General features: G+C 62.1%; 2 protein-coding genes across 5 annotated transcripts in view; one reads left to right on the forward strand and one right to left on the reverse strand.

Annotated features, from left to right (window-relative positions):
* FLII (FLII actin remodeling protein) lies at positions 1-12897 on the forward strand. 2 transcript variants are annotated; one of them, XM_019753731.2, is made up of 30 exons: positions 1-158; positions 1900-2010; positions 2255-2326; positions 3474-3554; positions 3843-3928; positions 4057-4218; positions 4353-4456; positions 4781-4956; positions 5047-5204; positions 5839-5923; positions 6292-6439; positions 6620-6756; positions 6944-7156; positions 7434-7613; positions 8277-8359; positions 8467-8541; positions 8764-8847; positions 8956-9127; positions 9641-9745; positions 9831-10022; positions 10306-10494; positions 10642-10781; positions 10861-11101; positions 11250-11404; positions 11488-11548; positions 11634-11762; positions 11841-11947; positions 12040-12145; positions 12267-12332; positions 12415-12897. In XM_019753731.2, the coding sequence occupies exons 1-30, from the start codon at positions 96-98 to the stop codon at positions 12547-12549; spliced, it is 3816 nt and encodes a 1271-aa protein (XP_019609290.2). In that variant the 5' UTR covers positions 1-95; the 3' UTR covers positions 12550-12897. The 2 variants fall into 2 exon arrangements, with proteins under 2 accessions (XP_019609290.2, XP_019609291.2); XM_019753732.2 differs by having other exon boundaries at positions 6623-6756.
* Positions 12857-24138, reverse strand: part of LLGL1 (LLGL scribble cell polarity complex component 1) — a 16735-nt gene continuing 5453 nt past the window's right edge. The window contains exons 3-23 of one of the 3 annotated variants that reach the window (XM_074320603.1): positions 23733-23814; positions 23511-23641; positions 22246-22404; positions 22010-22172; positions 21796-21931; positions 21447-21501; positions 21126-21280; positions 20831-21054; positions 20573-20640; positions 19417-19570; positions 19239-19343; positions 18352-18644; positions 17868-18015; positions 17538-17691; positions 15688-15983; positions 14955-15219; positions 14650-14764; positions 14329-14441; positions 13987-14107; positions 13770-13858; positions 12857-13518 (exon numbers count right to left, since the gene is read on the reverse strand). In XM_074320603.1, the coding sequence (XP_074176704.1) occupies positions 13780-13858; positions 13987-14107; positions 14329-14441; positions 14650-14764; positions 14955-15219; positions 15688-15983; positions 17538-17691; positions 17868-18015; positions 18352-18644; positions 19239-19343; positions 19417-19570; positions 20573-20640; positions 20831-21054; positions 21126-21280; positions 21447-21501; positions 21796-21931; positions 22010-22172; positions 22246-22404; positions 23511-23641; positions 23733-23814 (3016 nt within the window). In that variant the 3' untranslated portion in view covers positions 12857-13518; positions 13770-13779. The remainder of the gene's footprint in view (positions 13519-13769; positions 13859-13986; positions 14108-14328; positions 14442-14649; positions 14765-14954; positions 15220-15687; positions 15984-17537; positions 17692-17867; positions 18016-18351; positions 18645-19238; positions 19344-19416; positions 19571-20572; positions 20641-20830; positions 21055-21125; positions 21281-21446; positions 21502-21795; positions 21932-22009; positions 22173-22245; positions 22405-23510; positions 23642-23732; positions 23815-24138) is intronic. The other 2 variants (XM_074320605.1, XM_074320604.1) reach the window with 2 other exon arrangements.

Below are 24138 nucleotides of genomic sequence, written 5' to 3' on the forward strand. Positions count from 1 at the left end.
GGGGGCGAGTTAAGGGGCGGGGTCGGCGCTGGCCCAGCCCGCGGCTCTCCCCGCCGCCCCCAGCGTCTGGCCCGCCCGGCAGCAAGCGCAGCGCCATGGAGGCCACTGGAGTGCTGCCGTTCGTGCGCGGTGTGGACCTCAGCGGCAACGACTTCAAGGTGAGGCGACCCGGCGGCGGGGCGGGGCGGGCCCCCTCTATGCCGTCTCTTCCGCTCCAGCCCGCACCGGTCTCCGCTTCCTGTCCCGTCCGCCTCCGGGCCCAGTACCGCTCGGGACTGCGGGCGGGGCCGGGTGGGGCTCTCCCGGGGCTCGGGTTCCCCGCCCGGAACGGATCCCCAAGATCTCCTTTCGGTGCCCTTACGGGAAGACCGAGGCCGGGTCGGAGCGGCGTGGACCCTTGGGTTCGGAGTCACGCTAGGGATGGGCTGAGAGCCCCCACCCCGTGTCCCCGTCCTGGCATCTGGGCCCCACCGGGGCTGGAGAGTGGGGCGGGGTCGTTGAGCTCTGTTCCCACCTCCCCAGCCCCCCTTCCCCGTCCCGCTGAGGTCACACGCCCAAGCCAGGCCCTGACTCACTGTCGCGCTGCAGGTTGCCGGGCTGTCCCTGGGCGGGTCTGGAACTCTTCGCGGCCACTGCTTTGTCCCTGCCACCGCCATTCCCAGCCTGTGTGGTCTTGGGCAAATCACTTCCTGTCTCAGCCTCAGTCTTCTCATCCAGTAAAGGGACTTAAAAGTAGTCCTCTTGGAAACATGGATTAGTTGGTGTGGAGAGTGTGTCAGACATTTGTGCGAGGCCCTGGGTAGCCGTTGTTTGAGCAGCTTATGGACTGACAGACCAGGGCCACAAGGAGCCTGAGCCCAGCCTTCCAGCCAGTCAGTGGGAGAGGTGGTTCTAGAGGCAAGGATGAGGTGAGCAGTGCCGGTGGCCAGAGGAATCAGGGCAAGAGTGGAGGTGAGAGCTGGCCTGGAGTACCAAGAGGGGCAGCCCCCACTGCAGGGTGGGTGAGTGGGCAGACTCAGGCTGGAGTCAGTTTAGCCTAAGGGAGCCCAGGCTTCGGCTGGGGTCGTTGGGCCAGGACTGAGGGGAGGCGGGTTCTTCCTGCATTTACCCACATGTGCACACACGTTTGACCCCATGCATAGGTGGCCACACCACTTTCTCTGCCTCCATCCGCGCTATCCTCACCTGGGGTCTCCTTGTGTCCTCTTCAGACCCGGAGTCTGAGTCACTGGTGGGGAATGTGGCTATAGGGGGAAGGGGACACAGCCAAGGGCACTAAAGGCACATGCTATTCCAGGCTCCCTGCTACAAGGGCTGGGGGTACTGAGGTGGGCATTTGAATGTGGAGAATGAATGGATAAACAAATGAACAAGACAGTGCCTGTGCAGGGTGGGGAGCTGGGGCCTTGCACCGGGGGTTTTGGACCTTGCCATAAACGGCTTGTATGCTGATGGCAGGGTGGGGGCAGAGGTGGGACCTTGGCAGAGGCTCGGGGGGGTACCCTCACTTCAGGTGGCCCAGGCAGAGCCTGGAATGCTGGGCAAAGGCATGTGAACCACACAGCTGGACGCTGGAGGTGTTACCTGGAACAAGCCAGTTTCATCCCTACCCTCCTGGGACTCAGAATCCAGCAAGAGAGACAGATCTTAGGCCAATAGCCATGCTGATCACTACTTGGTCCTCCTGAGTTTTGTCATGAGAGGGCTTTTATTAGCTCTATTTCATGGATGAGGAAATGGAGGCACAGAGAGGCAAAATGACTTGTCCAGGGCCACTCAGCTGGTGAGAGTTGGCTCTGTTACTCCCCAAAGGCTTCCATGGGCAGTTGGGGGCGATAGAGGGTGGTAGAGCAGGGACGTTCCTCTCCCAGACCAGCCTCACCATGGCATACCCCGCAGGGAGGCTACTTCCCTGAGAATGTCAAGGCCATGACCAGTCTGCGATGGCTGAAGCTGAACCGCACTGGCCTCTGCTACCTGCCAGAGGAATTGGCTGCTCTGCAGAAACTGGTAAGGGGCTTTCAGCAGGCTGGGTGGATCCCTGTGGGTGGGGCTGGGCCAGGTGGGCGGAGCCTGTGCAGAAAGCCGCTGACGTAGAGGAAGAGGCTGATAACCATGAGTAGAGCTGGCAGAGAGGGAGGGAGGCTGCAGGGGTGCACTGCGCCACGTGTGTCTGAGGGCCACCTCGGATGGTGCAAGACTGTGGTGGCAGATGGGGCCCCCGCTGAGCCTCTGCTCCCTTGTCCTGGCCCAGGAGCACTTGTCTGTGAGCCACAACCACCTGACAACGCTTCATGGGGAGCTGTCCAGTCTGCCATCGCTTCGGGTGAGTGCTGCTGGAGGCCACCATGCTTGGAGGTGGGGATTGGAGTCCAGCCAGAGGTGTGCGGGCAGGGCCAGACCCAGGCTGGACTAGCACCTCTGCCTATCCCCATGTCAGGCCCCGGTGCCTGTCCCTAAAGGGGAGAGGATATAATGATGCCCTGTGTTAAGTAACCCATGGGGCAAAACGTAAAAAAATCCAAAATCCCACCCTTTTTGGACAGCTACAATAACAACAACTAATAGTGGCTAAGCACTGCTCCAACTATTTCCACATGGGTTTTTTCTTATAATCCTGACTTCTCCCAAGTTCACAGATGAGGACACTTGGCCGCAGAGGCAGGTCACTTGCCGTAGGTCACCAGCCACACATTGGTAGAGCTGGCGTAGGGTGGGGTTTAGCCAGGAGGGGAGGTAGTCAGGGTGGCCTGTTCACTCTTCTGCTCTTCACAGAGCCTCTGACATCCCAGAACACCAGGCTCTTGGCCAGACCCTTCTGGCCTCAGCAAAAGTTGTTCCTGTCCATGGCCAGAGCCCTGAGATGTTAAGAGCACAGCCTCTGGATTCAGGCTGCCTGAGTTCACATCAGCTCTGCCACTTCCTGGCTGCATGACCTCAGACAAGTCCCTTCTACTTTCTGGGGAGGGTTCAGTGGGGGACGGCCAAAGGAGAGGAGCAGCTGCCCTGAACCCTGCTGTGACTTGCCCAGCCTGTCTTCTCTCCCCCTCGAACTTTCTAGAGGTCTGTAGCATGAGGAGGTTTCAGCCCTAAGGGGAGAGAAAACAGACTTGCTCAGCCCATACTCTCATTTCCCTTTGGGCCAACCCTCTGTTCTAGAAGCCCTGATTCAGAACTACACCCCCATCTTGCCCTCTGGAATTGAGGAGAGATTGTTCAATCGGAAAAGGTTCCCTGAGGACCCTGTGCTGGGCTGTGGGGCACATTTGATCTGGGCTTTGAGGTGTGAATAGGAGCTCATAGGGAGGCTAGGAAGAGCTCACCAGGTGGAGGAACTGCGTGTAAAGACTAGGATGGGAGAGCACTGAGGCCTGGCCTCCAGTGAAGTTCCTAAGGAGATGTCCCTCCCTGATCCCTCTGCTTCTCCTGGGGGCGGAAGCCAGGAATCACGCACTCACACGGTTTTTCCCCAGGCCATTGTGGCTCGAGCCAACTGCCTGAAGAATTCTGGAGTCCCCGATGACATCTTCAAGCTGGATGACCTCTCAGTCCTGGTCAGTGGTTACTCATGCACTATTATGGGCCCTGGGGCCATTGTTATCCCATTTTATAGATGGGGAAACTGAGGCTTAGAGTAGACAGTGCCTTGTCCAAGGTTGCTCATGGAGTCACATCCTTATCCTGGGCACCCTTCCTCCCAGGGTCCTGCTGTCTCCCTTTGGCCCTGAACCCCCTCATCTGCTCCCCTCTCTATGCCCTGGCTGATGCCCCAGCCTGGCAGAGGACTGGCGAGGTGGCACCAGCGCTGACACCTCTGACCTGGCCTCACCCCTCCTCCCCAGGACTTGAGCTACAACCAGCTGACAGAGTGCCCGCGGGAGCTGGAGAATGCCAAGAACATGCTGGTGTTGAACCTCAGCCACAACAGGTGCCCGTCAGGCCGGGAGTGGGAGCTGGGCAGGGCCACACACAGGGGAGGCCAGGGGGGTCCTGGAGGTGGGCATGTGGTACTGACTGGGTGGCCCTGCCCGCCTCGCCCCTCCCTCCCGCCCGCAGCATTGACACCATCCCCAACCAGCTCTTCATCAACCTCACGGACCTGCTGTACCTGGATCTCAGTGAGAACCACCTGGAGAGTTTGCCCCCCCAGATGCGTCGCCTGGTGCACCTGCAGACACTCGTGCTCAACGGGAACCCTCTGCTGCATGCGCAGCTCCGGTCAGCACTGCTGGGGCCACACCCCTCCAGAGCCCACCCCGGGGGCGTCTGGCCTGGTCCCTCGGCTCCCCAGTGGCTCTTGGCCCCGTGCCCTTGGGCCTGTCCCTGGCCTGACCACCCACCTCTCCCTGCAGGCAGCTCCCGGCTCTGACGGCCCTACAGACCCTGCACCTAAGGAACACCCAGCGCACCCAGGGCAACCTCCCCACGAGCCTAGAGGGCCTGAGCAACCTCACAGGTCAGCAACCCTTGGGTGACCCCTCAGGCTCTCGTCCCCTCCAGTCCCTCGCTTCCTGTGGAGGGACTGAACCCTGCTTCTCTGCCTGCCTCCCAGAAGGAAAGGATGTGGTTGTCACTCTGTGATTGTCACAGTGACTAGTGATAACAGCAACTTATGAGCACCGACTTTATGCCTAGACCCACCGGTGCGAGGAAGTTTCTCCAAGTGGGGAAACTGAGGCTCAGAGAGGTTAAGTCTCTTGCTGAAGTCCACAGAGCCCGGAGGTGGCAGAGCTCGGGCTGGCTGTGTGGGCCCGGCTGACACACGCCACCTGTGCCCTAGATGTGGACCTGTCCTGCAACGGCCTGACGCGGGTGCCCGAGTGCCTGTACACGCTCCCCAGCCTGCGCCGCCTCAACCTGAGCAGCAACGAGATCGTGGAGCTCTCCCTGTGCATTGACCAGTGGGTGCACGTGGAGACCTTGAACCTGTCCCGCAATCTGCTCACCTCACTGCCGGTGCGTCTAGGCCTGGGGAGGAGGACGGGAAGGTCGCTGGGCCCCCCTCGCTGCTCCCCTGACTCCCGCCCCCGCCTGCTTCCCCTCCAGTCAGCCATTTGCAAGCTGACCAAGCTGAAGAGGCTGTACCTGAACTCCAACAAGCTGGACTTTGACGGGCTGCCGTCCGGCGTGGGCAAGCTGGCCAGCCTGGAGGAGTTCATGGCCGCCAACAACAACCTGGAGCTCATCCCCGAAAGCCTTTGCAGGTGCTGGGGCGAGGCTGGGAGAGGGGGGCAGGGGGGCACGGCACGGAAAGCCCCAGAAGCATGGCCGGAACCCACCCTGCGGTCTTCCACCGTACAGAATGGATGGTTAAACTGGCTTTGGGGATGAGGTCTCACAGTCCTGTGCTAGCAATTCCCAAGTTGGCTTCCCCGGAGCACGTTTGGGGGACACTGACAGGGATGGTGTCATACGGGTTCCACTGCCACATGAATTTGGGACCTGGTGCTGCTTCCGTCCCCTCTGGAGGTCACAGTGTCCACTACTGTGGTCTCCGGCTCTCGGAAGTTCTTCAGGCTGCCCCTCCCCCACCCCCACTGGCAGCAGCTTCCAAACTAATTTGAGGACCAAACATTTTTTTTGGTACCCTCTTATGTCTAGGGGCCCTTAATCTGCAGAAGGCCATTTGGAAAAATTCTGCTCCATCAAAGTCACAAAAAGAACTTCCCAGTCATTTAGTGTGAGGAGGCTCCAGTTCCACGCGCTCCAGCCTCCCTGCCTTTCCAGCATGTTAGAGCCCACCGGTTTCCTAACTAGCCAGCTGTCGTCCTCTGGCCCTACCTGCCTTCCCTGCCCCTCGTCTGTTTGTTCCCTGAGGCCTCGGCTCTGTCTTCACAGGTGCACAAAGCTGAAGAAACTCGTGCTGAACAAAAACCGCCTGGTGACGCTCCCAGAGGCCATCCACTTCCTGACAGAGATCGAGGTCAGGGCAGGCCCAGGGACGTGAGGGCGGGGAGTGGGGAAGGCAGGCACTGCCAGACCCTCAGGAAAGACCAAGCACAGGTGGCCAGTGCCAGGGAGCTTTTTGGGAGAAGGTGAGCCACGTCCTCATATCCATAGCGTGCTGGACAGTGTCATTTAGGTCCCACAGCCAATTTGCAAGGTCACATTCAGAGAAGGTAAAACCAAAGCACATGCTGGGCAGCCACAGAGCTGGGGTGAGAACCCAGGCCCCTGGCCCCAGCCCTGGGCCTCTCAGCCCTGGCGGCTGCAGAGAGCAAGAAACTGAGTGTGGTGTGGCTGGGAGCTGGGCCTCAGGCTCAGCGCCACCTCTGCTCGTCGCACGAGCAGGTCCTGGACGTGCGGGAGAACCCCAGCCTGGTGATGCCGCCCAAGCCCGCTGACCGCGCCGCCGAGTGGTACAACATCGACTTCTCGCTGCAGAACCAGCTGCGGTTGGCGGGTGCCTCCCCTGCTGCAGTGGCTGCAGCCGTGGCTGGTGAGCAGGGAAAGGTCTGGCCTGACAGTGGGGTGTTCTTCTCTGGGGCTCTACTTACCCATCTGTACGTTGGGTGGGACCCAGCTCTCGGGACCCTGGAGGATGGCGTTGGTTCTTGGGTGGCTGGATGCCTCAGGGGGTAGTACCAGCCAGAGCTCAGTTGTTTGTCCCTCCCCCAAGCAGGGGGTGGGCCCAAAGACCCCCTTGCTCGAAAGATGCGACTACGGAGGCGTAAGGACTCAGCTCAGGATGACCAGGCCAAGCAGGTGCTGAAGGGCATGTCAGACGTGGCCCAGGAAAAGAACAAAAAGCAGGAGGTAAGTCAAGCCAGGGGCTGGGGCAGGGCAGGTGGCCCTGGGCTGTGCTCAAGACACATTGTGACCCAGGCCGAGAGAGAGAGAGAGAGAGAGAGAGAGAGAGGACCCTGAGCAAACATCCCACGGTGGGTGGTGAGACCAGCCTGCGTGGCTGCAGTCAATCCATGTGCTGTGACTCTGACCCCAGGACAGCACTGATGCCCGAGCCCCCGGGGGCAAGGTGCGGCGCTGGGACCAGGGCCTGGAGAAGCCTCGCCTTGACTACTCAGAGTTCTTCACGGAGGACGTGGGCCAGCTGCCCGGCCTGACCATCTGGCAGATTGAGAACTTCGTGCCCACGCTGGTGGAGGAAGCCTTGCATGGCAAGTTCTATGAGGCTGACTGCTACATCGTGCTCAAGGTGAGACTGGGCGCACTGTCAGGAGCAATGTGACCCCCAGTGCCATCATCTTAGATTGCTCAGAATCCTCAGCTCCACAGTTTTGTTCAAGGTGGGAGGGCAAGGCTTGGCGAAGGAGCCCAGGTGCTGACTGCCCAAGCAGAGGTGCGGCAGTGCGAGCCATCCCCCCAGGTATCCTGGGGCCGGGGAGCCGGTGCCATCAGAGCAGCCCCTCTGGGGTGAGCTGGGAAGCTGGCACTGCCCGGTGAGGGCTGACACGCTGTGTCACGGCCCCCAGACCTTTCTGGATGACAGCGGCTCTCTGAACTGGGAGATCTACTACTGGATCGGTGGTGAAGCCACACTTGACAAGAAGGCTTGCTCTGCCATCCACGCCGTGAACCTGCGCAACTACCTGGGTGCAGAATGCCGCACTGTGCGGGAGGAGATGGGCGACGAGAGTGAGGAGTTCCTGCAGGTACCCGTGGACTGCAAGGGCCTTGAGGGGGCGGGGGCAGAGGGGCAGGGCGAGGGTGGGCAGCATGGCTGATGGGGGGCAGGAAGCTGAAACTAAAGGTTTTTGGGTGGAGACCTAAAGCAAAAGGCAAGGACAAATAGGGTGAGATCAGGGGGGCAAGAGGAGGCCAAAGGTGGGGAGCCTTGGTCAGCAGAGGCCAGGAGAGACATGGGGAGCTGGGACCAATAGGGGCCAGGGGGCGGGGCCACCAGCTGGGCACCAAGGAGGCAAGGCCAAGGTCCGGACAGTCTGGTGGCAGGGTTAGTGAGCTGTGCAGGCCCACCTGCCAGCTGGTTACGTGTAGATGGGACCGTACACATGAGATTTCACCCAGATTCACCCAAGTCTGCCCTCCTCCATAAACCTGCTTGCTTCTGTACCCTGATACACACCACACGTACCTAAATGTGCTGTGTCTACCTAAACTGGCTCATACACGCAAATATAAGCACGTTCATGCTTGTGTACATCTTAACACTCCAATACGTGTCTATATTTAGACACAAATCTTACTCTTCCATTTTAACGTCCTCATGGATTTCTAGCACCGGACACACCTGTACACAAGGTGGTATTTGGTGAGGGGTGGGGGCGCTCAAGGATGGACTGTCCCCTCACACACAGGTGTTTGACAACGACATTGCATACATTGAAGGCGGAACAGCCAGTGGATTCTACACTGTGGAGGACACGCACTACATCACCAGGTGAGGGGTGGTGTGACCTGCACCCAGCAGGGAAGGCCTGGGGGAGGCTGTTAGGGGAAACCGGTCCCTTGGTCCTCCCTCCATGTTACTTCTGCTCCGGCCCCCAGAATGTACCGCATATATGGGAAAAAGAACATCAAGTTGGAGCCCGTGCCACTCAAGGGGGCCTCCCTGGACCCGAGGTAAGCCCCGATGATGTGAGGTGGGGGTGCTTGACCCTGAACCTCCTCCCCACCAGTGAGGGGCAGGTGTGGGCTCTAGAAGAGAAGGTCTTCCAGCAAGTCTTTAACCCGTTCCACAGAGCTCAGCAGACCAGCAGGGGGGCTAAAACCCAGGGTGGGGTCGGGGCCTGGAGGCAGTCGTTGCCTGTACCCATCACAGCCCCTCTCGCACCTCCTGTCCAGGTTTGTTTTCCTGCTGGACCGAGGGCTGGACATCTACGTGTGGCGCGGGGCCCAGGCCACACTGAGTAACACCACCAAAGCCAGGTACGAGCACTACGCCTTTCTCAGACATGGTGGGGGGTTTCGTGCGAAGAAACATTGCCACCTAAGAAGGGGTACAGCCCTTACTAAGGGCTTTGCACCTGCCCTCAGGCTCTTTGCAGAAAAAATAAACAAGAACGAGCGGAAAGGGAACGCAGAGATCACACTGCTTGTGCAGGGCCAGGAGCCCCCAGAGTTCTGGGAGGCACTGGGTGGTGAGCCCTCTGAGATCAAGAAGCACGTTCCTGATGACTTCTGGCCACCCCAGCCCAAGCTGTATAAGGTGAGCTGAGTGCAGGTGGTCAGGTGGGGGGAATGGGCCACGCACCACAGTGGTGTCTGCAGGCAGGCTCCATCTGGACTTCGGTGTGGAGAGGGTGCCACCTTGTGGACACGCAATAGCCTGAGCAGAGGGCGGAGGCTGGCTGTGTGTTTCCTGGAAGGTGGGGCTGGAGAGGGAGGCTGAGAAGTGCCCAGGTGCCCGGCCTAAGAACCTGGCCTTAATTTTATAGGTGACATTAGCCGTGGGGTGTTGTGGGCAGGAAAACGACAAGTTAGAGAATTAGAAACGACAGTAAGGACTAGGGAAGGCAGGCAGGGGAAGCACCACTACAAGGTCTTTCCACTGATAGTATATCCTTAAAATGACCTTGGGGTAGAGGGAGGAAACTAAGGAAGAGGCATTGGGCCTGACTGCACACAGCAGGGTAGGGCCAGGCTCCAAATCAGGGTCTGTTGTGGGTGGGGCTCGTGTTCCCAGACCCCGCCCATGCAACACTCACCTTTCTCCTGCCAGGTGGGCCTGGGCCTGGGCTACCTGGAGCTGCCACAGATCAACTACAAGCTGTCTGTGGAACATAAGACGCGGCCCAAGGTGGAACTGATGCCGGGGATGCGGCTGGTGAGACACCCAGGGAGGAGGCAAGGAGGCGGGATGCTTCACAGGTAGCCAGGTGCTGGTTGACCTCTAGCCTCTGGCCCCGCAGCTGCAGAGCCTGTTGGACACGCGCTGTGTGTACATCCTGGACTGTTGGTCCGACGTGTTCATCTGGCTCGGCCGCAAGTCCCCACGCCTGGTGCGTGCCGCCGCCCTCAAGCTGGGCCAGGAGCTATGCGGGATGCTGCACAGGCCACGCCACGCCACGGTCAGCCGCAGCCTGGAGGGCACTGAGGCACAGGTGCGCATTGCGGCCTGGCGGCGCTCCTGAGGCCGCGCCAAGATCCCGCGGACCCGTTGAAGCCCTGAACCTTCTGTGGATTGGTTACCACCCTACGGAATTACCCTATGGAATCCGGTCCAAGCCCATCACGTCCCCTCTGCTGCCTAGGCCCCGCCCCCTCTGTAACATGCCCCTCCCACTCTTTCTAATTGGGTCCCCGTATCCCTGGGCCCCGCCTCCCGAGCCTCGCTCGACCTCCCACCTCAACCTACTCCCGCTCGTGTTTTACCCCCCTCGGCAGGTGTTCAAGGCCAAGTTCAAGAATTGGGACGACGTGTTGACGGTGGATTACACACGCAACGCAGAAGCCGTGCTGCAGGGCCCGGGACTCGCCGGGAAGGTGAAGCGCGACGCGGAGAAGAAGGATCAGATGAAGGCGGACCTCACTGCGCTGTTCCTGCCCCGGCAGCCGCCCATGGCGCTAACGGAGGTGGGGGCGGGCCCAGGGTGGCGGGGCGGGGCGGGCCGAGGCCTGGGGCCCCTGACCGCGGGGCCGCCTGTCTTGCGAGCGGACCCTGTGGGTCTCTGGCGGGTGAGGAGGGGCCAGCCGCAGCCCACCAGCGATGGTCACGTGCAGGCGGAGCAGCTGATGGAGGAGTGGAACGAGGACCTGGACGGCATGGAGGGCTTCGTGCTCGAGGGCAAGAAGTTCGCGCGGCTGCCGGAGGAGGAGTTCGGCCACTTCTACACGCAGGACTGCTACGTCTTCCTGTGCAGGTGCGGGCCCAGCGCGCCTCGCTCACTCACGGGGCCCCTGGTGCCCGCAGTGTCCCTGCTCACCTCTCTGACGCTGCAGGTACTGGGTGCCCGTGGAGTACGAGGAGGAGGAGAAGAAGGAGGAGAAAGAGGAGAAGGCGGGGGCTGACGGCAAAGAAGCTGAGGACGCAGCAGCCGAGGCGGAGGAGAAGCAGCCCGAGGAGGACTTCCAGTGCATTGTGTACTTCTGGCAGGGCCGCGAGGCCTCCAACATGGGCTGGCTCACCTTCACCTTCAGCCTGCAAAAGAAGTTTGAGAGCCTCTTCCCGGGCAAGCTAGAGGTGCGCCTGCCATGCCCCCCCCAGAGCCACGCGTCCCGTAGCCTCGGGAGGGCGTGCTTTGGAGTGGGACTGAGACCTAGGGAAGGTTTGGCCTGGGCGGGGCAGGGAGGCACCTGGGCAGCTGCCCCTGACTCTTCCACTCCCCCAGGTGGTGCGCATGACACAGCAGCAGGAGAACCCCAAGTTCCTGTCCCATTTTAAGAGGAAGTTCATCATCCACCGGGGCAAGAGGAAGGCGGCCCAGGGCACCCTGCAGCCAAGCCTCTACCAGATTCGCACCAATGGCAGCGCCCTCTGCACCCGGTGCCTGGCTGGGGAAGGGGCACAGGTGGGCGGCTGAGGTCACTGAGCCACCCCGACTGCTTGCTGACACGCCCTTCCCCCAGGTGCATCCAGATCAATACCGACTCCAGCCTCCTCAACTCTGAGTTCTGCTTCATCCTCAAGGTGGGCATGTGGGCCTGACGCGGCCCGTGGGTGTGGGTGGGGGGTTGTAGGCTGGACCTCACCGAGCCCCCTGCACACTCCCCAGGTTCCCTTTGAGAGTGAGGACAACCAGGGCATCGTGTACGCGTGGGTGGGCCGGGCCTCAGACCCCGACGAGGCCAAGCTGGCGGAGGACATACTCAACAGCATGTTTGATGCCTCCTACAGCAAGCAGGTGAGCAGGGCGTGCGGTGCGCGGGCAGGTAAGCGCGGCACACACGGCCCCTGGGCTGGACCAGCCTCTTCCCCACAGGTCATCAACGAAGGTGAGGAGCCTGAGAACTTCTTCTGGGTGGGCATTGGGGCACAGAAGCCTTATGACGATGACGCCGAATACATGAAGCACACCCGGCTCTTCCGGTGAGGCCGCGCCCAGACCCTGCCCCAGCTCCCTCCCGAGTGCTGGCGCTGCTGCTCGGACCCTTAGCCGCTCCCTAACCCTTGACCCCCAGGTGCTCCAACGAGAAGGGCTACTTCGCAGTGACTGAGAAATGCTCCGACTTTTGCCAAGATGACCTGGCCGATGATGACATCATGTTGTTGGACAATGGCCAAGAGGTGAGACCCCTGCTGACCCTGCCCATTCAAGGAGCCCACCCGTTTGTCAATGGGAGTTCTGAGGACAGAGGACGGGAGTCCTGGGTCCCTCCTGAGACTCCCTCCCCTGCCCTCCCAACAGGTCTATATGTGGGTGGGGACCCAGACAAGCCAAGTGGAGATCAAGCTGAGTCTGAAGGCCTGCCAGGTGAGTGGGCGGAGGGGAGGGCCGAGGCTGGCACCGGAGGGCTGGAAGGTCTGCCCGGGGCTCACACCTGTCCTGCTGCCAGGTGTACATCCAGCACATGCGCGCCAAAGAGCATGAGCATCCCCGCCGCCTGCGCCTGGTCCGCAAGGGCAACGAGCAGCATGCCTTTACCCGATGCTTCCACGCCTGGAGCACCTTCCGAAAGGCCCTGGCCTAGGGCAAGCGGCCCCGCCTGCAGTGCTCCCATCGCAACGCCAAGCTCTGGGTGAGGAAGCGGAAGGGCCTCTCTCTGGCCGTCTACCACCCGCACACATGGAGCCAGCAGAAGCTGTGTGCAGGTGCAGCCCCCGCTCCGTCCCCCCTCCCCGCCCCAGTGCCTCGGGCCCCAGCAGCACAGTCCAGCCAGTACCAGCGGGGGTCACCCTAGCAGAAGTTCACAGGGCTCTGGGGAGTTAGGCCTCTCTGGAGTCAGCTCACATGTGACACTCCCTCCCCTGCCAGGGATAAAAGAGACACAGTTGCCATTTAAGAGATATTAAATGCTTTTATTTTCAATATTAAAAAATCAGTATTTTCAATATTAAAACCCTAATTTTAACAAAAATGACAAAAGAAGAACCCAAGATACAATCTACAGGGAAACCCATCCTGACCCCCCCACACCCTCCCACACATCTTGGCCTCAGTCCTGGGTGCCCAGGGAGCTCCCTCCGTCTCTATCTCTCTCTGTCTCTCTGTCTCTCTCTCACACACACACACTAATGCACAGGTTCGGGGGGCAGGGGGGGCTGCCCAAGAACAAGTACCAAAATAGTTTTAGAAATGACTGTCTAGCCTGGCACTATCCAGGCCAGGCATTAGAAAAATATTCTTTGTAAAGAGATGGGGGAAGGATGTTGTGTGGCGTGGGAGGTGGCATGAGCTGCCAGCCCCAGCTGTCCTCCCCTGTGGCATCTGCCCTCCAGGGTAGCCAACTGCCTACAGGAGGGGCCAGTCCAAATCCACCCGAGGCTCTGAGCCAAGTTCCAGGACCACACCCTGGGCTGCCCAGGGGCCAGGTGGGCAGGTGCCACTGGAGCCCGCAGGTTAGCGCAAACAGGTCTCTGCGAAGGGCCAGGCATGAGCCAGGGGTCCTGGATCCCAGCTCCCGAACAGGGCTGTTGGTGGCCAGGTAGGTTTGGCCTTCCTGGTAGCGGAAGAGAAGAGTCAGCAGAAAGCCAGGGAGCCAACGGGCAGGTGGCCTGGCCACACAGGTGCCACCACTCAGCCTCCTCTTCAGAGCAGGCAAGAGGGCTGCCCCACCCCCCTGGGGCAAGGGCCTTGCAGTGACAGCCTGAAGGGGGCTGGCCAAGCCACTGAGCACTGATCACATCTGACCCACTGAGACCAGGGCGTGGCCTGGGCGTGAAGACCAGGTAGACCCAGGGTCCCCCATACCTGCAGCACCTCATTTAATCAGGATGGCACAGGCTCGAGCCTCGTCTTCCACCAGGTTCCTCAGATTCTTCTCAGATTCCTCTGAAGCGCTGCAAGGAGAGGGCATGGATCAAGGTGGGGTTGGGCCCCTCCTCACGCCCGTGTGAGGGTGGGGGAGGGTGGGGGAGGGAGGCTGGGGAGCCAGGGCAGCCCCTTCTGTGGATCCCGCCCACCTCACCCCAGGAAATCCTTCACGTCCTCCACTGTGACGTCCCCTGTCGTGTCCAGTGTGGTGTCAGCACTGGTAGCCGAGTCAATGGACATAGGTGAGAGTGTGGCCTCAGGCGGCTCGGGGGTGTCTGTAGGGAAAAGGTGGTCAGGCCTCTGCCAGGGCCCTGGGGTACCCTCTGTACCTGGGCACCCGGTGTCAAACCTAGCACATGGTGGACATGGCAATGACACGCCCCCCCCCTCCCCCCAGGCTTCCAGCCTTGGCTCAGCTGCTGCCTCCCGCAGGGCCTGGCCTGATTCCTGGCCTGACTGGGGTCCCGCCACCCCTATTTCACACCCAGCCCCTCACCAGTTCCCTTGCTGTGGACAGGATTTGGGCTTCCATCGTGGCTCCGTGGGGCCAGGACAATGCCTGGGGTCCCGTTAGCCTGGCTCAGCTTGGGTGATTCTTGGAGCCTGTAGCTGCAGAGACAGGGCCGTGATGGGGGGGGAGGAGGTGGTCACAGGCAGGTACCTCAAGGCTCAAGGGCCAGACCCTGGTCCTCCCATTCCTGAGCCCTAGAACCAGAGAGGGGTGACACCAGGGAAGGCCACCCTTGCTCCATGCAGAATCCGGGGATGGGGATGAGACCAGCCTTGCTCGCAGGCCAGGGGCTACCCCTCCACACACCTGGCAGAGGTGGCATTGCGGGGCCAGCTGATATCCAGAGAGCAGAGCGGCTCTGTGATGTTCCGAGCACTTAGCGAGAAGCGTTCAAACTCGGACGGGGAAATCAGGTAAAACCCTGGATGGGGTGGGAGAAGCGAAGAGTGCAGTTAGCAGACATGACTCCACCCACAGCCCCTCAGCTCGTCTGCCCTGCACGTGCTAGCTGGCCCTGCCCCCCCCCCCGCCCCCCATCACCGGTTCTGCTGACGCCCCCTGGCGATTCTGTACCCACTCGGGTTCCCTGCCCCAGGAAGCCTTCACCTCACCCTGGCCATGGCGGGTGAAGACACAGGAGGCGATGCCGCTGATGTCCTCCTTCCGGATACAGGAGTAATGCACCTGGGGCCGCAGGCCCGGCACCGAGAAGACGTGCACGTCCCCCAGGTTGGTGAGGCAGGCCAGGCAGGTCTCGGCATAGTCCTCACAGGCCACGCTGGCAAATGTGGCCAGGGCCACCTTGCGAACGCGACAACCCTCGTGGGCTGTCAGCTTGAACTTGGTCTTGGCGCTCACCTTGGGCAGTGTAAACACCTGACAGCGGGCAGGTGACGAGTGAGCAGATCCTGGCCCTGTCCACGCCCCCAGGGCCCATCCCTCCCAGGTGCCAGCACCAGCCCCCACCTGGAGCCCAACATGCCACTCAAGCTTGTACCACCTCTGCCTGCTTCACATGTTCCTGGAAACCTCCCAGGGCCCCTCCTGGGAGAACCTGGCAAAGCCAGTCACGATGGGTTATGAGGGTTAGATGGCTGGTGTCCCCCCAAACCATGACTTCCTGCCAGGCAGAGCCCTGGGGAGCATTCAAGGGGTCCTGGTAGGGGCTCAGTGAGAAAGGAGGGTCCTGCAGGAACGCAGCAAGCTGAGGGTTCATCGAGGTTCTTCACAGGCATCTCTGCCAGCTGGGGAGGGTCTCGGGGGGGGGGGTTGGCAGCTAGGGGTACAGGTAGGGCAGGGGTTCCAGGGAGGCAGGAGCATGGCGTGGTCTCTGCGGCAGCTCACCTTGAACTGCTCCTCAGACGCGATGAGCACCGCGTGGCCACCCTGCATGTCCGGCGCCTGCGCCAGGTCCCGCGAGGCCTCATAGGGCTCGGGCAGCGGGCGGCCGCGCCCATCCAGCACGGCGATGGCCACCACGGGAGCGCGGTGCATCAGCTGCACCTCCTTGCCCAGCACGGCCTCCACCACCCGCTCAGGCCACTTCTCGCTGCCCGCCGCTGCTGCTGGCACCTCCAGCGCGTAGGCAAACACAGAGCCCGAGTTGGTGCCTGCCCACATGGTGGGTCCGTGGTGGGCGGCTGCAGGGCAACAGGCTGGTGAGGCGGGGCTTCTGCCCACGTGCCACAGGCTCCTCCCTCCTCTCCTGACGGGTTCTCCCCAGTGACCTCAGCCCGCCTCATGGCCTTGGACACCTCTGTCCTGACCACAATCAGAGCCCCGGATGCACCTCCCGCAGAGGCTGAAACAGCCTCTCAGGTACCTCCACGCAGATGTCAGCAGCACGCACTGACCCTGATCTTTCCAATGCCATCCTGCTGCACCCTCAGCCCCACCACAAAGCCCCAACTCTCCCCACCCCCCACATCCCATCACTAGTCCCGCTGACACCTCAGAATAGGGCCCTCATCCCAAAGGTGCATCAGGGTCCTGGCCGTGCCCCCTGCTTCATTCACCCCCACAACTTTCAGTGTGTCCTCCACAGCAGCCAGACACGAAATCCCAGGCCTGGGCTAAAATGAACTGAGGCTGTCTCGCCTGCTTTCCCCCTGCGAGCCGAACCTCTGGGGAAGGTCCTTTAGTGACGAATCAGAGCTAAAAGCCCAGGAGCCAGGGTGGGCCCGACTGGTCACAGCCGTGGACCCGGCATGGATGGACGTCAGCAACCATCAGGGGAGCCAAACCCCAGCGACAAGTTAGTGAGCAAGTCACCGCGCAGCCGACACCCCACTGCGCCACCGGCTGGGAACTGAGCCGCGTGGGCCTTCTCACAGGGAGCATGGAACAAGGAAAAGACCCCCGAGGCTGCCACATCCAAACAATGGGAAAATCCACTCTACAAAGGACCCTTGACAACACCAGAGGGGGACCCTCTCTCAGAACCAAGAGACTGAAAGACACATCAGTGAAACACCACGTTCAGACTAACTGGATGCTGACCCAGCACCAACCATAAAACGCATTTTTGATATGAACATAAAGAGCTGCCCATGGACCAAGTGTGACAGGGGACTCCGGGACCAGTGTTAGCTCCGTGGGGTGTGACACGGGCACCATGGCTGCAGGTGACATCCGTTAGACACACACTGAAGTACTCACACTGGGTTTCAGTTAAAATACTCCAGCAAGGTCAACATGTGTGGCAGTGTCAGCAGCACCAGGTGACATATGTGAGGTGCCCATAGTTCTCTCTGTTTTTGTGTATGGTTTTAAGACTCCATTATGCAAGTTAAAAATCAATCTGTGAATCACTCAATACCCCTGAGCACCTCACTTCTCTGTGCAGGACCCTCTCGGGGCTTCAACCACTCGGGGTCAAAGAGGCCGGCACCAGTGCCTCTCCCTCCACTGCGACACACTCGCGGGCAGTCTCCCAGCACATGCCCACCTCAGGGCCTTGGCACTGGTGGACCCCGAGCTCTCCTCCCCCAGATCTTGGGCTCTCAAGTCCCAGAGGCTCTGCTGGCTCACTCATCAATCCCGCGCCACCAGAAATTCCACGGGACAGTTTGGGTGGCCAAGGCACCCTGTCGCCAGCCCAGTAACACTTGCCAACCCCTGGAAGATGCAGTCCCTCCCCCTCCCCCACCACTGCCCATTCCCTAGATGCCAACCCGTGCCTCCCCTGGCCTCACCATCTCGAAGGAACGTGTCAGCGAAGTAGAGGCAGCGCACCACACCCGAGAGAGAGTCGTCGGCCGAGCGGGGCTCGATGCGGCGCTGCACGGGGGTCATCTCCACGTCGTGGGGGCAGGCCTGCTCTGCCAACTGCGCGTTGGCTTCCTGCAACTGGAGGGCCGTGGGGCTCCGGGACGCCATCTTCTCCCACACAGTCTGCCACCCGACATCCCATCACCCTGCCCCGCTTTCCCTGACCACCCGGGGGATTGGGGGCTGCTGCAGGGTGGCTCCGGGCTGGGCCCAGGCCGAGGGAGGCAGCGCCCAGCGGCCCGGCCCCAGCTCACCTTGCTGCTGGCAGTAGCGGCCCGCTTCCTGCCTGAGACGCGGCTCTTGCGGATGCGCCTGAAAGACTGGCGCAGGGACTTCTTGAGCGACTTGACCCGGGAGAGAGGCCCCTCCATGGCCAAGGAGTCATTGGGGTGAAGCGTGCACCTGGGGGCAGACAGGTGCCAGCTGTGCTACGGAGCAGCCCTGGAGCAGCCACCGTGCTGCTACTGGCCCACCGGGCCAGGTGTGAAGGGTCCCAGGGCAGGATGCCCAAGGCCCTCCTGTTGCCCCGCCAGCCCAGCAGCCAGTGGGCTCAGAGCTCCAGCTGCACCGCACATAAGGACGCAGCTGCCAGAGGCAACGGAGCAGCGTCGCCTCACCAAGTCTTACAAGGGGCAGCTGAGGCGTAGGCGGGTGAGGAAACACCAGGGGTCCCACAGGAGGCCGGGCCAGGTGGAGGTGCAGACCCCATCTGCCCGCTCTGGGCCCGCCCCCACACACCTGGCCAGCACAGGGCTCTTGCGCTGGTAGTCAAAGAGGCCAAAGCCGTGACTGGTGCCAAAGGCCACGAGGCTCCACTCGGTGTGCAGCGTGACAGCAGTGACGGCAGCTGGCGGCAGGCACTGAACCAACACCCGGGGCTGGAAGCCGGCGGGCCAGGGCAGAGGCCCCGTGCGTGGGCTCAGCCGCTCGTGGCCCTTCCACGTGAAGCCCTCGCGGTCCTGGAGGAGGTCCACACTGGCCATGCTGACTGCCTGCTCTGACGGCAAGTCACTGAGCTCCAGCACCAGCACCTGAGCCCGAAGTCGGGGGGGTGAGAGGGGGTGTCAACATGGAGGAAGGGGCCACCTGTGCCCCACCTGAGCCTGCAAAGCCACTGCTGGGGGCAGGTTCTAAGATTATCTCCAGTTCATCCACTGAGCAAGCACTTACTGAATGCCGACTGTATACCAGGTCCCTCACTGAGCACTGAGGAACACAGTGATGACCAAGACCCATTTGGTCCCTGTCTTCCTGGAGCAAAGTACCCCACCAGCACCACACTCGTCTCCCATTTAGCAAGAAGCACACACTGAGTACCTTCTGTACACTGGAGAGTGCTGGGGGCACAGCAGTGACCGAGACCCACAGGTCCCTGCCCTCCCAGGGTTCACCTAACGGCTGTGCTCCCGCCCCGGCCCCAACCCTCCCTGTTTCCCTACAGCCAGTGCTTGGACGTGCGGCCCAACAACAGGCCCACCTCCCTGACTGGCCTGGGCCCGCCAGCGCCCCCTAGGGCCCGCTTCCCACCTCTGCACTTCTGCCCCTGCTGGTCTCCCTACCACAGCACCAGACCCTGCAGTTCAGGTCCACCTCTTCCAGAAAGGCTGGGGACTCCCCGGGCGTACCTGGCCTGCAGTGCCAGCCACCACCATCTGGGCTGTGTACTTGCAGAGCGCCATCTTCTGCACGCCGAGCCGAGGGTCATCGCTGTAGGGGTCAAAGCAGCCCACCTGGGAAATGGGATGGAGCGATGACACGGGGCAGAGCCAGCAGCAGGCTCGGCGGGGCCGGGGCGGGGCCCACCTTGCGGAAGGGGGGCCAGTCGTCCTCAGCGGCCTGGGCCAGGCCGTCGGCGTGCTCACAGTCTGTCTGGAAGAGGCCAGCTGTGCTCAGCTTGTAGAGCGGCCGCAGCGCCACGCCCGAAGCGTCCCAGAACCGCACGGTGCCGTCCTCGTGGCTGCAGGGAGGCGAGTATCAGGCCCCGCCGGGTCCTGGCACACTCCCCCACCCACTCCTCAGCGACCCTCAATGAGCACCTACTGTGTCTGCCCGACACTGGCAGACTCCTATGCATACAGCAAATAGGAAGGACCGACAGCAAACACATTCTGCGTGCCTACCGCATGCCAGGCCACGTGCACCTGGGCCCTTCAAACATGGTGGGAAGGTGTGGACGTAATCACCAGTGTGAAGAGCAGGAAATGGAAGAGGGGGTAATCCAGGGAACAAAGGACTAGGAGGTTCTGCCCCCACTGGGACATCCAGAAAAGGTGACCAGCAGTGAGCCGGTCACAGAGCAGAGGGCTCAGCTGGGGCACTAGGCAGCCATGCAGGCTGCCTGCAGGAAGACTGGGAGGCCGGGAGGAAGCAGAGAGGAAGTGGGGGAAGAGCAGGCAAATCTGGGTGTCGCCTCAGGTGGGAACGCCTGGCGTGAGGACCTGACTCTGTGTTGCTGGCTGGGAAACCCCTGCAGCCCTGAAAGCCACAGGTAAGAGTTTTGCAGCAGGGGAGGGGATGCAGGACTCAGAGGCCCACGGGTCCCAGCACAGGCAGGCAGCAGGGGCAGGGCAGGAAGTTGGGGCCTGAGTCACCTGGCACGCCAGTGCCCGCCAGGCCCAGCCGGGCTCTCCAGCACCTGCCCTGGGCAGCTCAGCGTGGGCCGGCCCAGATTTTCCGGTCCCAGGGCAGGCTGGGTAGGTGGAGCTCAGTTCCAGGCCAAAAGGCAGGGCAGGGACGGGCTTGAACCAAGGTCTAGGAAGCTACATCCCAACCCACTCTGTAAAGAGGGTGACCAGGTCGCACCAAGAGCCAGGCCTGAGTCACTGGGCAGGTCAGTGCCTGCCTGTCCCAGGCTGCGCTCTCCCATACCTGCGTGGGCTGCACCGGCCCCACTTGCCCCCCCACACACACACACACGTCACAACTGTGCTTGGCCATGGGACTTGAAGGTCTGCCCTACCCGGTCAGCAGCAGCCCTCGCTGCAACGGCTCCTGGGCCAGGTTCCGGCCCCCGGTGATGGGCCAGCTCTGGGAGGGGAAAGCGGAGATGTCAGTGGAAGGTCAGGACAGATGTCTTCCGCCCTCACCCTGAGCTTTGGCCTCAGGACTGGATACACCTGTCACATTCCCACCTCCAGGCCGAGGCCTGGGCAGTGCCCTTCCCCAGGAACACCTTCCCTCCCCAGGACCCCACGCGGCAGGACGCCCAGGTACCCACCGAGGCACTGGAGGCAGGTGGAGGGCTCTGCTGCTCGCCAGCACTCACGATGCGGGACCACAGCTTGGCAGGAACGTTGGCGACGTGGGCCGAGCAAGTGATAGCGGACGAGTGAAGTGGGGCCAGGTACGGAGCAGGCACAGCTGGCCAGCCGGGCGTCTGCAGGTCCAGCACCACCAGCTCCTCCTCGAGCAGCACGGCCAGGGCCTGGGGCTCGTCGAACTCTGTGGGACAGGGCGGGTGAGCGTGGCCACGGGCGGTGCGGGCACAGGGTCGGGCAGGGCAGGGCACACACCGTCCTCGGGCCGTGTGCTGTGCACCGTGAAGAAGTCAATGATGCGGGAAGTGAAGTCCAGCGTCACCAGGGTCTCGGCCCGGAGCACGCTCACACAGTGGCGGTCACCATAGCTGGCACGGGGCATGCCGCCACTGAAAATGATAAAGTGGCCCCTACACAGGGGCAGGGGAGCCACGTGAGCCACCTGGGCCCAGTGCACACACTGCTCGCCCCGGAGAGAGCGTTACAGGACATCCGGTGCCCGAGAGCGCCCCCCCCCCCCCCCCCCGCCAGCCAATGCAGCCCCCGACCCACCCCTGAGAGCGGCTCCCTACCTACCCAGATTCACAGTTTCGCCACAGAATCTTATTGATGGCTTTGCAGGGGAAGGGGCCTGGAGGAATGGGACAGTGTCAGGCGCACTTGCTTGCCCGGAACAGAAGAGCTTCAGGTCACATCTCTCACCCGTTCTCCCATTCCCACGCTGCCCCTATCACTCCTGGCCTGGAAGCTGCTTCCTGCCACCCCGAGGGGAAGGCCCACCGCCCCTGACTGTGGCCCACCCCGGGGCTCTCGCCTTCGCGGATGTGGTTTGGCTTGCCACCTCGCACAAGTTCTCCTGGATGTCCCCGCGTGTCTGACCTTGTGTTCAGGTGGAGGGGCTGGCCTCAGCCCACCCGGCACTCACCGTACGGCATGGTGGCTGCCACAGGCTGCGTTACCGGGGAGCTGCCGGTGTCCACAGACCAGATGGCGTAACTGCCATCGCTGTGTGAGCTGACCAGCGTGCTGCCACTGCGCTCCCAGCACAGGCTCTCCAGCTGCTGTAGGGCAAGGCGGACAGGCGTGAGCAAGGCAGCTTGTACAGAGGGCCCCGCTGTGGGCCCGCCTCCCACACACACCTGCTTCCCCAGGAAGACGCGGTCGGCGCACTGCGCAGCCTGGTTCCAGATGAGCAGCAGGCCCCGGCTGTAGCCGATGAGGACCTTGGTTGGGTCCCGCAGGTGTCCCTGGAGGGACTCCACGGGGCCGAGCGCCTTCCCGCACCGGTAGTCCTCTGGCACGCTGCAGAGGGAGCACAGTGAGCCAGCAGCACGGCCCAGGCAAGAGCAGCTGTGGGAATCCACCTGCCTCTCACCTTCGCAGAACCTCATCAGGGCCAAGGGTCTGCCCCTCAAGCAGCATCAGGGTGGGAACATCCAGGAAGAAGACGCTGCCACCCTCAGTGCCCAGGGCTGCCACGTCGCCAGCACCCACTAGCAGGACCACCGTGATGCGGGCGAGGCTGGGGGGGCCACTGCAGGAGACAAGAGGCGGGGGGTGAGGGTGTTGGCCCACCGCCCTGCCGAGGAGGGCGCGGGGGGGCTGAGCCACTACTGTTAGTTCATGAGGGCCCCTCCGTGCTCGCTAGGGCCTGATCATGGAGTGGCTGGTGAGCCAGGAAGGCAGCGGTGGTGCTGTGGCCATCACTCGCTCACTCAATTATTCATCGCTGTCGGCAGGAAAGGGATAAAAATAGGTTCCCCAGGTCTTAGAGACGCGCTCCTGAGCTCCTCCCACCCACCAGGAGGCAAAGGCAGGAAGCAGGCCACCGCCTGAGCCAGGACCAGGAGATCCAGGACACACGGCTCTCCTGAGACCCCCCCGGAACCCCGTCACCAGCCCTCTGGGTAGCCCCTGACTCTGCAGGCAGGCCCCAGGTCACCCACGCCTGAAGAGGCCGGAAGACCCCAGGAATCCACCCCTGGGCTAGGGCTGGATGAGGCTGCCATCCGGCCCCCAGCAGGAGCAGTCCACGCCTCACGTTCTGCAGCGTGAAGCACTCACCCACTCTGGCCATTTTAGCGAGGCCCGCGGGACCAGGGGCTGGGAGGCCCTTACTCTCTCACATGGACGGGGTCCAGGCCGTTCCGGGCGCCCTGCTGGGCATCCTATCAGCAACTCCAACAGCACAGCCCCACAGGACCCTGCTTGCCACCAACCTGCCCTTTCACCTGTGTACACTATGGCCTGTCGCCTCACCCCCAACTTGCGACAGCAGGGGATCCCTGCTGCTGTCAGCTCAGCTTAGACCTGCCCCCGCCCCAGACGCCTCCATCACTGTGCAGCCCATGTATCAGGTGAGAGACGTCTGGGACCCAATGCACACCCTGCCCTCCTGCGTCTCCTGGTGCTCCAGCGGTCTTGTACCCTGGACCCCACCTACTCACCGCGGGCTCAGCCAGAACTCCCCTTCTGATACCCGCCAAGTCCATTAGCACATCTCAGTGAAAAGGAGTCCAAATGCTGCCTTCTGGGACCCAGGCTCAGCTCACCGTACCCCACCGCCCCAAACCCCAGCCCCCAGGCAGCTTCCCATCTCCACCATGCCCGCGGCTGGTCCCCGGCCAAGTTCCCTCGTACCTGGCACCGTCAAAGCCCAGCCGACTGGGCGGCTGGAAGCTGAGTGCTTCCTCCAGGTGGGCGCAGCCATTATGGTGAATGATCTCCCAGAGATGCAGGCTGCTGTCATCCAGCAGGGTCAGGAGGCGGCCCTGGTGGGTGAGCAGAGACCAAGACTGGGCTGGTGGGCACTGGGAGGGGCACCTGGGGGCCACGAGCCAGCTGGCGGGGGCGGAGGTTTACCTGGCCAGGCAGGAAGTGCATCTGGGTGACAGCGGCCATGTCTCGGTGCAGGCCCGTGAACTCCACGCCGGGTGCCCCGTAGCTGAGGGTGATGGGTTAAGGGCAGAAAGAAGCAGGTACCCAACCCTCCTCTTTTTCTAGGACCATTCCGATGGGCCCCAGCCAGGCCTGCGTCACCAGGAGCCCTCCAAAGTCCAGGTGGGCCCCCTCTCTGAAGAAGCACCATCCTGCACCCCAAGGTATCCATCCCCAGGCTCAGAGTGCAGGCTCCACGCCGCTCCTACCAGCCGTGTTGCGGTACAACCGTCACTTCCTCACCTGTAACAGGGGCACTGACGTCTACCTCGTGGGGCTGACACAGGGCGCGTGAGAATGAAAACATGGCCAGCACGCTTGGCCCAGGCCT

Source organism: Rhinolophus sinicus, linkage group LG15, assembly GCF_036562045.2.
Source record: "Rhinolophus sinicus isolate RSC01 linkage group LG15, ASM3656204v1, whole genome shotgun sequence".
In the NCBI taxonomy this organism is placed as follows: Eukaryota; Metazoa; Chordata; class Mammalia; order Chiroptera; family Rhinolophidae; genus Rhinolophus; species Rhinolophus sinicus.